The following is a 14,240-nucleotide window of genomic DNA, read 5'->3' on the forward strand; positions in this document are numbered from 1 at the left end:
TTTTTGGGAAGGTGGTCCAGGCCTTTCAGCTATTCCTTCTAGGTGTGTCTCTGAGTCTTCTTCAAGCATAAATTCTCTGCAGGAAATGTGTCCTTCCTCCTCTCCCCCTGACCCCCAAACACACACATACACACAGACACATAGACACCCCCCCCACACACACACACTGTCCTTTCATTCCTGGGTAGGTTCAATGCTTTCCTCTCAGTGGAAGGCTGGGGGTCATACTGAGTTGCTTGCTAGTGAGCAGGGAGGTAGGGAAGGTACCACAGTCAAAGCTCCAAACAGAAATATTTGCTGATTCTGGGGTGTGAATGACTGTTATTTCAGAAACTTTTACCTAATTTTTCTAAGCTTTTCTTCTTGCTGCAGTTTTACACATTAACACACCCACATACACATAGAGACAGACAGAGAAACAGAGATAGAGAGAGAGAGAGAGAGAAGAGTCAGAGAGGAAGGAGACAGAGATCGGGAAACAGAGGGAGAGAAAGTGTGTATACATTTCTTGTTTGGAGATAATTTGGGAGTTATGTTAAAATCCACTTTCTCTCTCTTGCCCAGGCATTACTTCCATAGAAAACAAAATGTCAGAACTGGAAGGGACCTTGAAGGCCAACTAGTCCCTCATCCTGATACATTTTCTTGATTCTTTTGCTCTTTATATCACAGTTGTTTCTAGGGGTGAAAAGGTCATCACTGTCCAAAGCCTCCCTTGAGTTAAGGAAAAGTGTCCACTACAGGACATAACAACGTCTGCTGGCCAAGCCAGGCCAGAACGTCGCATATGTTGGCAGGTCCTATTTTGTTTGATTGGTTTTTAGTCTTGTCTGACTTTTTCAGGGGGATTTTTTCTTTTTCTTTGTTTTTAGGTGATATATATATATATATATATATATATATACATATATATGCAATCATGTTAAATATATTTCCACATTAGTCATATTGTGAAAGAAGAAACATAAAAGGAGAAAGCCACCAAAAAAAAGAAAAAATTGTGCTTCGCTCTGCATTCAGACTCCATAGTTCTCTCTCTGGATGTGGATGGCATTTTCCATCATAAGCCTTTTGGAGCTGTCTTAGATCTTTGCATTGCTGAGAAGAGCTAAGTCTATCAAAGTTGATCATCGCACAATGTGACTGCTACTGTGTACAATGTTCTCCTGGTTCTGCTCACTTCACTCAGTATCAGTTCATGTAAGTCTTTCCAGGTTTTGCTTGAAAAGGATGCCTGCTCATCATTTCTTATGGTTTTCCATCATAATCACATACCACAACTTGTTCAGCCATTCCTGTATTGATAGGCATCCCCTCAATTTCCAATTCTTTGCCACCACAAAAAGAGCTACTATAAATATTTTTGTACATGTGGGTCCTTTTCCCTTTTGAATCATCTCTTTGGGATACAGACCTAGTAGTGGTATTGCTGGGTCAAAGGGTATACACAGTTTGATTTCCCTTTGTTCCCCAGAATGGTTGGATCAGTTCACAACTCCACCAACAATGCATTAGTATCCCTTTTAGGGTTTTCTTGGCAAAGATTCTGGAGCGAATTGTCATTTCCTTCTCTGACTCATTTAACAAATAAGGAAACTGAGGCAAACAGGGTGAAGTGACTTACCTAGGATCGCACAGCTCATGTCTGGGACCAGATTTGACATCTGATCTTCTGACTGTAGGTCCACTAGGTCCACTACTCTATCCACTGCAGTGCCTCATTTTGTTTTGGTCATTATTTATATTGTTGCTCTATATAATATTGTACAAATATTTCCAAATTTCCCTGAATTCTCCATATTTGACATTTCTGACTGCACAATCATATTCCATTACACTCAGATGTTATTGTTTCTACATCTATTCCTCAGTTAATAGGTGACTTTCCTTCTGGCGCTTTGTTCTCACCGTTATGAAGAACTGGTGTATATGTGACCTTGTTTCTATTGTTGACTTCCTTGCAGTAGGATCTGCTTATGATATGAACATTTCTACATTTGCTGGCCCTTTAGAAGCAGGACAGCAGAGTAGAGAGCTTGCCTCAAAATTGGCACAGACATCCCAACTGTGTGACTCTTAAAAGTCACTTGACTCCTCATTTCCCCTGACAGTTCTCAAAGTTGTAGAAAAAGTTCTTCCACTAATGAAATCACAGGTTTGGATCTTCAGAAGTGGGCTTCCTTTTCTTACATCATCTGAAACTGAAATCCAGGACAGTGTGCCTGCTTTCCCACATCCCCTCCAGCACAGACTGTTCCCATCTTTGCTAGTTTGCAGTGTGAGGTGGAATCTAAGTTGTCTTAATTCACTTGTGTATTTGTGATTTGGAACATGTTTTCATGTCATCTTACAGTTTGCAATTCTGTCAAAAACTGTTCATCTTGAGATCATTTGTCTATTGAGGAAAAGGTGTTATATGTTCTTGGTATTATATTTTCATGTCTGTTTCTATATATCTTAGCTATCAGGATTTTATTTCTATTTGACTCAAGTAGAAGGAGGTGTAGAAGCATTTTCCCCACTCTACAGGCCCTTTTTACCTTAGTTGTATTCATGAGTTAGTTTTATTTCTTTCTCTGTTGTCAGTTTTTTGTCATTTAGCTTATATTCCTTGTTTGGCAAGACATTGGCCCCCAAGCATCAGTTGTGGAGGTGCGTCTTCCTGTTCTCTTCTCCCTTCTTTATACTCAGGTCATGTATACGTTTTGAGCTTCTCATTGTGGCCCACTTGAAGGAGAATGTTGGTTCCACCCTCATTTCTGCCAAACTGCTTTCCAATTTTCCTGGCAGTTCTTGTCCATCTTCAGTAACTTCAGTTTTAGAGTCAAACACGAAGCCACTGCTGTTTGTTTATCTAATAGCTTCCTTTCATCTACTTTGGTTTTGTTTTCTAAACAGGACCAATTAGGAGGACTTTCATAATAACATTTGAATTTCAGCTATGCTGGGCCAACTTAATTCACACTTTTCATGAAGCTTCTAGACTCTGTTCTTCCAAATAGATTTATATTTGTGCTTAAAAAGATCCCACAGGCAACTTGTTATATAAATGATTATTATCATTATATTGCTCTGATCCAGCCATGAGCACTGAATTACTTCTCTCCCGTGACTTGTCCCCTTTCCCTTTTATTTCTGTAGTTTTCCATGTAAATCTTACACGGGTCTCAATAGACTCCACTAACTCCCAGACAGTTTATGTATTCTGTAGCTATTTGGAAGGGAATAGAAACGCTCATTATCTTGCCCCCTTCCTGAAGACATGATCTGAATTCTTCACTGATTCTTTGTTTTTGCTTTTTGGAGGGAGAAAGGCAGGGCAATTGGGGTTAAGTGACTTGCCCAAGGTCACGCAGCTAGTGTTACATGTCTGAGGCTAGATTTGAACTCAGGTCCTCCTAACTCCAGGGTCAGTGCTCTATTCACTACACCACCTAGCTGCGCCTTCGTTGGGGTTTTGTAAGTATGCCTTCAAGTCATCTGCTGCTGAGGATAGTTTTCTGTTTGCCAGTGTGAGACCTTTACTTTCTTTTGTTTTATGGCTATGGCTTGCATGTCTAGAATTTTTTTACGTTTGGAAGGTTTCTCAAACAATGCCATCTTCTAGTTTTAAATGTTCTTGATCATGTTAAAAGGGCCTTCCATGCCTGCTTTTCTTTTTTGAGGATTCAACATAAATATTTGGGGGTATTTTTGGTCAAGGGTGTTTTCTTCATCTGCTGAAATAATTGTGGGGTTTGGGCTATTTCTTATAGTTTATGTGATCAATTACATTGTTTCCCTATATTGACCCATTTTTACTTCTCTAGTATGAATCTCATTTAGTCACAGTGAAGTGTTTTCTGGATGCATTTCTAAAATCTCCTTAAGAAATGTTCATTCAAAATTTGGAACTCAAAACCTTGTGGAAATGAATGTTGAAAACTAAAAATAAACAAAAAAAAGAAATTTTCATTCATTTATTTTGTATTAAGATTCATCAGCGAGGGGGCGGCCAGGTGGCTCAGCAAGTAAGAGCACCGGCCCCAGAGACAGGATGACCTGGGGATCAAATCTGGGCTGAGACACTTCGCACCCACACAGAAACACCTGGCTGTGTAACCTTGAGCAAGTTACTTAACCCCGATTGCTTTAAAAAAAAAAAGATTCATCAGTGAAATTGGTCTTAAGTTTTTTTTTCTGCTTTATTTCCCTTTGGCTCAGGGAGCTGCCTTAAGAATATTCTGTTGGGGGGGGCGGAGCCAAGATGGCAGAGTAGAAGCACGACCTTCCCGGGCTCCGGCTTCCACCCTCCCCAATCCATGTAAAAAGGGGACTCTAAACAAACTTTGGAGCTGCAGAACCCACAAAATGACACAGAGAAGCTAATCTCCCGCTGAGGACAGCCCGGAAGGCCAGCAGGTATCGGCCAGCGCAGCACTCTGGGAGCCGAGCCCAGCCCCACGTGGAGGCTTTAGCCCCAGGGCAGGCCTGACCAGCCGACTGCCAGAAGGACTCCAGATCAGCAGCAGCTGTGGCCGTTTCCAGATTTATCAATACATAGGTGCGAAGGACAAGGTGAGAGGCCAGTGCAGTCTGGACTTTGGGACCCAGGAAGTGGGAGTGCGTGGCTTTTACCCCCGGGGGTGAGAAACTGCTGAGACGCCAGCACAGCCTGCCAGTACCACTTGGCGGCTTCAGCTCCTGGCCTGCAGAGTGTAGGGGGACCAAGCACCAGTCTGAGGGGTCATCGCTCTTGCTTTAACCTGCTTGGATCTGGATTGCAGTCTAGGGTGGAGGTCCTGGGGTGTGCGTCCAGCTTGCCAGAGCATGTGGAGACCTCAGAGAAGGCACCCATCTAATACCTCCGGCAGCTGAGAAAACCCCAGTGTTTGGGACGAAAACTCCCCTGTCTAGTGGCAGAGTCCTACTGTGGCAAAAAGCTCAAAAGTCAAATCATTGAGTGGCAAAATGAGCAGGCAAAGGAAACAAAGCAGACAGAAGAATCCAACATTACACTCCTATTTTGGGGATAAGAAGGAGCAAGGCATGGAACAGGAGGAAAACAGTGAAGTCAGAACTCCTGCACCAAAAGCTTCAAAGGAAAATACAAGCTGGTTACAGGCCATAGAGGACCTTAAGAAGCAGATAAGAGAAGTGGAGGAAAAATTGGGAAGAGAAATGAGAACAATGCAAGAAAATTATGAAATGAGAGTCAACAGCCTGACTGAAGAAAATAATACCTTAAAAAACAGACTGACTCAAATGGCAAAGGAGGCTCAAAAAGGCAATGAGGAGAAGAATGCCTTAAAAAGCCGAATTTGCCAGATGGAAAAAGAATCTCAAAAGCTCACTGAGGAGAATCATTGCTTCAGAATTAGATTGGAGCAAATGGAGGCTAATGACTTTATGAGAAATCAAGATGCTGTTAAACAGAGCCAAACAAATGAAAGAATAGAAGGCAATGTGAAATATCTCATGGGAAAAACCACTGACCTGGAAAATAGATCCAGGAGAGAGAATTTAAAAATTATTGGACTGCCTGAGAGCCATGACCAAAGTAAGAACCTAGAAAGCATCCTCCAGTAAATTCTCAAAGAAAACTGCCCTGATGTTTTAGAATGAGAGAGCAAAATAGAGGTTGAAAGAATCCACTGATCACCTCCTGAAAAAGATCCCCAAAAGAAAACTCCTAGGAATATTATAGCCAGATGTGATAGTAATGGCAATTAAAGATTCCCCTGTATTGGCTTGGTTTTCAAATTGATTGTGTTAAAACCCAGAGCTTGTTAATCCCACCTGTGGGATGGACTTTTTGATGTGAAAAGAAAGTCCTGAACTGGGAGGAGCTGGTGACCGTAGATTTGGAGAGATAAGAGAGAGGCGGAAGATCTTTTTTTTGGAAGCAGCACCTCGTGGAGAGAGAGAGACTAAGAGAATTGCTGGTGGCCGCTTTGAATTGCCCTGGACTTTTGAGACCTGCCCCCTGAGCTGCCAAGGACTGAGGAGACATGGCTGTTTTGCTGGTACTTTGTCTGTCTGTTTTGATGTTATTTTGCCAGATTTGTCCACTGGTGAAAGACAGTCCTTTTGTTGAAGAAGTCCTGGAACCTGGCTGTTCACTAAGAAGCCCCGAGACTGTCCTGCAGACAGAGAGTGAATATTGTCCACTGGTGAAGGACAGTGCTGTTGTTGCAGGGGTCTGGAGACTGTCCTGCAGACAGAATGAATACTGTCCACTGGTGAAGGACAGTGCTGTTGTTGCAGGGGTCTGGAGACTGTCCTGCAGACAGAGTGAATACTGTCCACTGGTGAAGGACAGTGCTGTTGTTGCAGGGATCTGGGAGCCTTTCTGTTGGTTCAGAAGCCCTGAAGAAGGATTTTCTTGTTGTATGTTTACAGAAATCCTGGGAGAGGGCTTTGCTAATGTGTTCAGGGGTTCTAGGACTGTTCTGCAGACAGAGGATGAATTAATGAAGAGACTGGCAATGTATCTTGTGGCCTTGCTAAGCCTTGTCTCCCCAGGAACTAAGATTGCTGAGAACTTGCCTCGTGTCAAGATGAAGAAAAGACCTCCATTTGGGTATTAAGTGCTGTGTTTAAACTTGATGTAACTCTGGGGTAGATTCAATTGTGATTCAGGGGTGGGGAACTTTTGACCTTATGTTTGGAAACTAATCTCCATTTGAGAAGAGGGGCTTTGTGGTGGACTAAATGAAGGTATAGCCTAGGGGTGGAGAAGTATTTAGAACAGAGACTTTGTAATTGATTGAATGATTGGAAGGTCCTGGGGTGGGGTAGTGCTTGGAGATTATTTAATCACACTTAGTAAATGCTGTATTTTGAATGATGCCATGTTTTGATCTTCTCTGTTCTGGGTTTGTTACTGAATAAAATGGAGAGCACCTATGCTGGTATTCTGAACCTTGGGAAGTTGCCTTTCCTTGGCATTACATTACACCAGGTTCCAGAATTCCCAGATTAAGGAGAGAATATTACAAGCAGCCAGGAAGAAACAATTTGAATATTGTGGAAACACAATCAGGATAACCCAGGATCTGGCAGCTTCTACACTGAGGGATCGAAGGGCCTGGAATGTGATATTCCGGAGGTCAAGGGAGCTGGGATTAAAACCAAGAGTCACCTACCCAGCAAAACTGAGTATCATGTTTCAGGGGAAAATATGGTCATTCAGTGGAATACAGGACTTTCAAGCATTCTTGCTGAAAAAACCAGAGTTGAATAGAAAATTTGACATTCAGATACAAGAAGCAAGAGAAACATGAGAGGGTAAACAGGGAAAAGAAATCATAAGGAACTTATCAAAGTTGAAGTATTTTTTTTTTAAGCAATTGGGGTTGAGTGGCTTGCTCGGGGTTGCATGGCCAGTTGTTGTTTCTGGGTGTGGTGCTGAGTGTCTGGGCCCGGATTTGATCCGGGTCGTCCCGGCACTGGAGCCGGTGCTCTTGCTTGCTGAGCCACCTGGCCAAAGTTGAACTATTAACATTCCTACATGGAAAAACAATAATTGTAACCTATGAAACTTTTCTCAGTAGTTGAAGGGATTAGAAATATATATATATATGTATATATATGTCTATGTGTATATATATGTCTATGTGTATATATATGTGTCTTTATATGAGGGTATGTGGGCATATGAATACATATGTGAATGTGTGTATATACGTTTACAGGTATACATAGATAGAGGGCACGGGACCAATTTAACAGGAAGGGATGATACTTAAAAGGTGAAATTAAGAGGTGAGAGGAATATAATGAGAGGAGATGGGGAGAGACAGAGTGGGGCAAACTATCTCATACAGAAGAGGCAAGGGAAAATGGTTACAATGACGGGGAAGAATAGGAAGGCAAAAGGGAATAGGTCAACCTTATTCCTATTGAATCTGGCTTGAGAAGGGAAGGAAATACACACTAAATAGGGGATCTCACCCTCCAGGAGAATAGGGGGAGAAGGGGATGTGAGGGGTGATGATGGAAGGGAGGGCAGGCTGGGGGGGGAGGGAAGTTGGAAGCACCCACTTCTGAAAAGGGACAGGATCAAAGTAGAGAATAGAACAAGTGGGAGGTGGGATAGGAGGGAGGGAAAAATAGTCAGTCTTTTACAATACATCTACTATGTTATTGTTTTGCATTAGCCACACATGTACAACCTACACTGAACTGCTTGTCCCCCCAGTGGGGGTGGGTGGCCGGGGGGGGGGAAGGGAATGAATCTGGAATTAAAAGTTTTAAAATCAAATATTCAAATATAAAAAAAAGAAAAAAAACTTTCTGTGGCAGTAAAGAACTGGAAACCAAATGAGTATTCACCAGCAGGAATAGGCTAAACAAAGTATAGCATATGAATGTACTGGAATAATATTGTACCATAAGACACAAAAGGACAGACTCACAACAACTTGGGAAGTCTGTGTGATGAATTGATAGAGTAAAATGAGCAGAACCAGGACAATTCATGACACTGCATGTTGTAAAGGAAAACATCTTTGAAAACAACCCTTATCAATGCAATAACCAATCACAGCTTTAGAAGACTGATGATGAAACATACTTCCTTTAGGTGCAGAATGAGTCACATTTTCAAATGTTCTCAATGTGTGAATTTGTTTTGCTTGATCATACTTATTCTAATCCAAGAAAGTTATTTGCTGGAGAGAGTTGTGAGAAGTAGTAGAAGGGTAGTAATAGAGATGGAAAAAGAAAAAAAAAGGAAAGCAAGAAAAGAACTTCCATGAAGCATCTAAAAATACACAGAAGAAAACAGAGGGAACTTTGGAAGGGGATACAGACAAGCAGGACTGTATTGATCCTACCATGTTAAATTTAATAAATACATCAACCTCCCCCCCCCCCCAAAAAAAAAGAATATTCTGTTGGGGCAGCTAGGTGGCACAGGGAATAGAGCACTGGCCCTGAAATCAGGAGGACCCGAGTTCAAATCAGACACTTGACAACTAGCTGTGTGACCTTGGGCAAGTCACTTAACCCTAATTGTCTTTCCTTCCCCCCTCCAAAGAAATTTATAAGAATATTCTGTCTCCTTCGATTTTAAGAGTATTTTTTAATAGCACTTGCATTAAAGACCTCACTTTCAAATCTCATGTTCTAGGTTTTGTTAGTTTGGGTAATGTGTTGATTAATTTCAGTTATCAAGTTTGCTGGCATATAATTGCATATGGAATTTTCTGATGATTTTCCCTTTTCTTTATGGTTTCATCAACTTAGTTTTAAGCCTTCAGTTTTGTCAGTTTTATATTTTCATTTCCTTCTTTTGTATTAGCTTTTAGCTTACGAATTTTATTTTGTAGTCTTTATAGTTAACTACTTAGTTTGTTGATCTCTTTTTTCCTTTTTATTAGTATTTGAAGTTTTCAGAGACAGAAATTTTCCTGAGGAGCGCTTTAGGTGCACTCTGTAAGTTTTGGTCTGTATTATCTTTAATATAATTGTTTTTATGGTTCACTCAGGATGCCATTACTTGGTTTCTACTTAGGTTTACTTATTTTGCTCCTATTTCTTCTATTTTGTGTTATAGTCTGTGAAGGGCATATTTATTATATCTGTCTTTGTACAAATGTTTATACCCAAGCATATGATCAGTTTGTATAAAGGTACCATAGAATACTGAGAAATAGGTGTTTTTCAAATTCCCATTCGGTCTCCCATGTCAGTCAAATCTTGTTTATCCAGTATTTCATACATATATGTATGTATGTATGTAATTTATTTCTTTGCTGAATTTATCCAATTATGAGAGGTATATTAATCTTCTAAACTCTTACTACATATATTTTTTATAATTAATCTAGCCATTTTTTCATTCTGTGCATTTCTATGATTAATTATATTCTTTCCCTATATTGAACCATTTTTACTTCTTTGGTATGAATCTAATTTAGTCATGGTCAATTGTTTTCTGGATGCACTTTCTTTTTTTTTTTAATTAATTTGTTTACTTTTAGTTTACAAGATTCCATTGCACGATTCCTTGAGTTTCACATTCTGTGGATGCACTTTCTATAGTCTCCCTAAGAAATGTTTATTTATTTTGCATCAAGATTCATCAGTGAAATTGGTCTGAAGTTCTAAGGTAGGGAATTCTCTCTTCTATATTTCTCACTTAGATTTTATAGAACACCAGAATGGCCTTTTCCCTGTGCAATGTTATTACCACCCTCATCCCTTTTTTGCTTTGCAAGTGGTGGGTCTTCATTCTCCCCACGTCTATGAGAGAAACATACCAGGAGAAGCATTGAAACAAACACATTTTTCCCAGACAGTTTCTGAGCCACAATTCATTGCCAACTATTGTTTATTAAAAAATATACGTCTCCTTGGAAGGAACAGTGGCAAACAGAGTGTCAAGGTTCCTTTTGGTCTTTCCCTTTCTTCTGTGGGAGGGAGTGAGCCACGTCCAGAAAATTCATTGTTGGTCACAGCAAGGAAGCTGCCTTTCTATGCTAACTCCTCCCTTCCCTGGCCCCAGGATAGTGCCCAGGCAAAGCTGCTATTCCTTTTCCCTGGCACCCTAGCCTTGGACAGCTAGTCTATGTTGCTGGTAGAATTAGTTTAATATGTTTCCAAAATTTAGCTAGGAGTTCCTGTCTTAAGTACTGGGGGGTATTTACAGTGCTCCAGCTGCCATGGGCCAGGAAAGTAGGCCCAGATGCTCCCCTATCTTCCCTGTATCAGCAGTCCACAGTGGGTAAGAGTGAGACATGGCAAGGTTACCTACCTCAGCCTGGCGCACGGCCTTCAGGGGGAGAATAGGGATAGAGGCCTGTCTGTGCTTTTTGTTTTGCTCTGGTCAGGCCTATCAGGAAAGGGCTTCTGCTGCTGTTGCTGCCGCTGGCGGCATTTGTGGGCATATGCCCTGGGGAAAAGGAAGGATGCTTGATTTCTCACTATAACACGGATGTAGCTCTGCAGCTCAAATGTGCCCAATTTGAGTCTACTTTCCTCCCAAAGTAACAGTAAGCTAAGCTGGTGAGGGGGTGGAATAAAGGCAGCTGGAGAGAGCCTGGTGGAGTGCTGAGCCTTTCAGGTCCAAAGCAGTCAGAGCAGTTTCACTGCCCCAGTACAGGAGGGAAAGAACAGTTCCCTGCTCCCTTATCTCACCCCCACCAGCCCCTGGGAGTCCTCTGGGACCTTGGCAGCTAAACGATGGCCCCCAGGGCCTGGCCTAGTACCGGCCTCACAACAGGGTACAACGAGATGCTCAGTTAGCAAAGGTGACATCCGAAATCATGAAAAGGCGGACACGGCAAGGAGCACAATGTGGTTTTGGTTTTAGAGCAGCTGAAAACAAAAGGAAACCTCCATGCAAACAAGTCTGGTGGGGTGGCTGACCCCCACCCCTGCCTGGAGAAAAGAGACAACAAAGCTCGGCTCTCAGGAGGATGGATGAGCGTGTGGGGCATCCACCACGTTTTGTACCGTTTTCTATCACTTTCCTTCCAACTGGGTATTGGAAAGTTAACAGATCCTTCAGTACTGTCAGTAAAGTCCCTAAAGGGTTTTCTAGTCCAGCTCTGTGTGTGTATACATATATATATATATATGTTATATATATATATATATAGGTGTATAATATATATAATAATTTCTATGTTTTCTATAAATTACATGTACATATAAATAAGATGCTTTCATTGCCATTTACATCGCAGTGACACAGATGTGGGAGAAATGCCCTGGGAGCTCGTTGCCATGTGGAGCCCATTTCAAAATGCAGGTTTTCTGTCCTGAGTCTATGGCCAATCCATCATCTGCCTTCTCTGCTGCTCGGTTTATAAAGAAAAACGACTGATGGAGTGGTGCCTGAGCTGCTCCTGGGAAGGTCCATGCAGGAATGGGCACAGTCACGTGATGAGCGAGATGACGTCATCCCAACAAAAAGAAACAGGACTAGAAAACTCAATTTTTCAACCCATCTAAAAAAGGGGCCAGGAACAGCAGTCATTGGTTCTCCCCAGAGGGATGGGAAGGAGGAGGAAGGAGGGGGCTCGGGTTTTGCTCACAAGAGAATGGTTGGGGGGAAGGGCTGGGAGAAGGCAAGGGGAAGTGATGGTCTTCAGAGTTTTTCAGGGGATGGGACCCAAATGTAGTGCCCAGACTGGTCCTCGATGATTTGTTTGATTTTGTTATAAATTTCCTCCAGTGAGTCACCCTGTACAATGGCTAAAGAGAAGAGAACAATTATCACTGTGTGCCATTCTGGGCACAACCTCCCCCACTCCCCAAGCGTGGCAGGTGACCGAGTGAAAAGGGCTAGGATGGTTTCTTCACCATCTTTGTGCCATGGAGCCCATGAACCTCTTCCTTCTTGGCAAAATGTTTTTCATTAATTGAAGGAAATGCTAAATTTCAGTTCTAGGTTAGTGAAAATTAAGATGGATTTTTTTTCCATCCAAGGGCCCCACCCAGGGCCTCTAAGTGATGCTGTGTGACACTAATCTGACGGCCTTTACTAAAGTAATTTTAGTGACCCAGGAAAGAGGGGGAAAGTCATTCCTGGCTACTGCCTTGATGGGTCACTAATGGGTTTGAGCATGAGAGGAAACAAACTTTAACCCAGAGCATTTGGGGAATACTTGAAGTCCAAAACAAGTCTTCTCACCTGTGAAGTACTCGCCAAACTCCTGCTCAAGTTTCATGGCCTTGTCAAAGATCTTGTTTGCCTGTTCGTAGGTCTGTCTTCGGTTCATTTCCCTGTCGGACATGGCGAGGAGACAAGCAGTCAGGCAGGACTTACATTTCACAGTCAGAAAAGGAAAGTGTGGCCTCCATTCCCCAGCCTAGCCCCCACTCTCCATCTAAAAAGACCACTTACACAAGGGCTTCCACAGACTTGGGTTTGATGAAAACAGCAACAGGGTAGAGCTGCGCTTGCTGTAGTCGCTTGATGGCATTGCCAGACACATCTAAGATGCAGTGCTTCCCCTGTGGGAGTAAAGGGAGCTGTGAATCTGTGAGAAGGACCCGGGGCTAAGTGCTTTGGACCCTGCCCTCCAAGAAGAAGAAAAATCAAATCTTCATTTGATCTTCTGGGAGGAATCAGAAACTGAGGTCTAGAGCATCTTCAAGTCCTCTTGTCTTGTGCATCTGGAGCCTTCACCCTATTTGTGTCTCTCTGTCCATGTCTTATCATGTCTCAAAGACCAAACCTTCAACCCACAAAGTGAATGTCAAGACTAACTCTTTCTCTTCTGACCAGCAACCCTGAGGACCCTCCCTTAATAGAGCTAGACATAGAGAGAAACACACACATAGCCCTTGTGCCATCACGTTGTCCCATGCCCATGCCCTTTTGTGGTACTTTGTGCTTACTTGTGGACCTAGTGATATTTTGCGCCCTTTGGTGGCATTTAGCATCTTTTTGCACTCTTTGGCGGGTTTTCCATGCCCTTTAGCACCATTTCATGCCTTTTGGTGGTATTTTGAGCCATTTAGTAGGATTTCACACTGTTTAATGGTTTTTCCATGCTGCTTTGCACCTTTTTTCATGGTATTTAGTGGTTTTCTGCACCATTTTGCAGTATTTAGTGCCCTTTCATGGTATTTCATGGGTTTTCACGGCCTATTATGCCCTTTCGTGCTTTCCCGTGGTATTTTGTGCCTTTTCACAGATTTAGTGGTATTTCCCACCTTCGCTCATGCCCTTTTCATTCTACTCTGTCTTTGCAAAATCTTAAATCAATTTCACTCTAAAACTCATAAATTCGACCACAATAGGTCCCTGGCCAAATTGCCCTTTAATGGCTATATTTTGGGCCTTGCAGCTGTTTCTCTTGACCAGCAACCCTGAGGGTCTTCCCCTCCTAGTTTGAGCCTAAAAAGGTCAATGTCTTCTACTGCATCCTGGGTCATCTCTAGTCTTCCTGATGAATATCTGGCCACTAGACCCAGATGGCTCTGGAGGTGAAAGTGAGGTTGGTGATTTTGCACAGCACCCCCACCCCCAAGATCCAAGTCAACTGCAAGTCATGGCATCACCTCCCTGATGTCATGGTCCTCTTTGCAAATGGACAAACACATTGTATGCCATGTTTCCCTCCCAGTGTCTCTCTCTCTCTGCCTTGCTTCCATCTCTACTCTCATCAACACAGTGCTGTCCAGATAAACAGGTGCTTAAGTCCAACTGCTATTTATCAAGAAACCTGACTCAGATAAATGGTGCCCCAGGCTCTGTTTCCTGCCAATGAGAGGTTCTCTCTCCATTCCCTAGTGGGTAA

The 14,240-nt window shown here is 42.4% G+C and overlaps 1 protein-coding gene across 5 annotated transcripts in view; it reads right to left on the reverse strand.

The window, feature by feature from the left end:
- Positions 1-10,300: 10,300 nt before the first annotated feature.
- DLG3 (discs large MAGUK scaffold protein 3) overlaps positions 10,301-14,240 on the reverse strand; it is a 63,046-nt gene continuing 59,106 nt past the window's right edge. For all 5 annotated transcript variants that reach the window (XM_069062437.1, XM_069062436.1, XM_069062435.1 and 2 more), the window contains 3 exons: positions 12,839-12,948; positions 12,626-12,717; positions 10,301-12,186 (listed from right to left, as the gene is read on the reverse strand). In XM_069062437.1, coding sequence (XP_068918538.1) covers positions 12,080-12,186; positions 12,626-12,717; positions 12,839-12,948 — 309 coding nt within the window. In that variant the 3' untranslated portion in view covers positions 10,301-12,079. The remainder of the gene's footprint in view (positions 12,187-12,625; positions 12,718-12,838; positions 12,949-14,240) is intronic.

This window comes from Petaurus breviceps, unplaced genomic scaffold (assembly GCF_028583685.1).
Source record: "Petaurus breviceps papuanus isolate PSGF00001 unplaced genomic scaffold, PetGlider_PUasm1.0 90451, whole genome shotgun sequence".
NCBI classification, from domain to species: domain Eukaryota; kingdom Metazoa; phylum Chordata; class Mammalia; order Diprotodontia; family Petauridae; genus Petaurus; species Petaurus breviceps.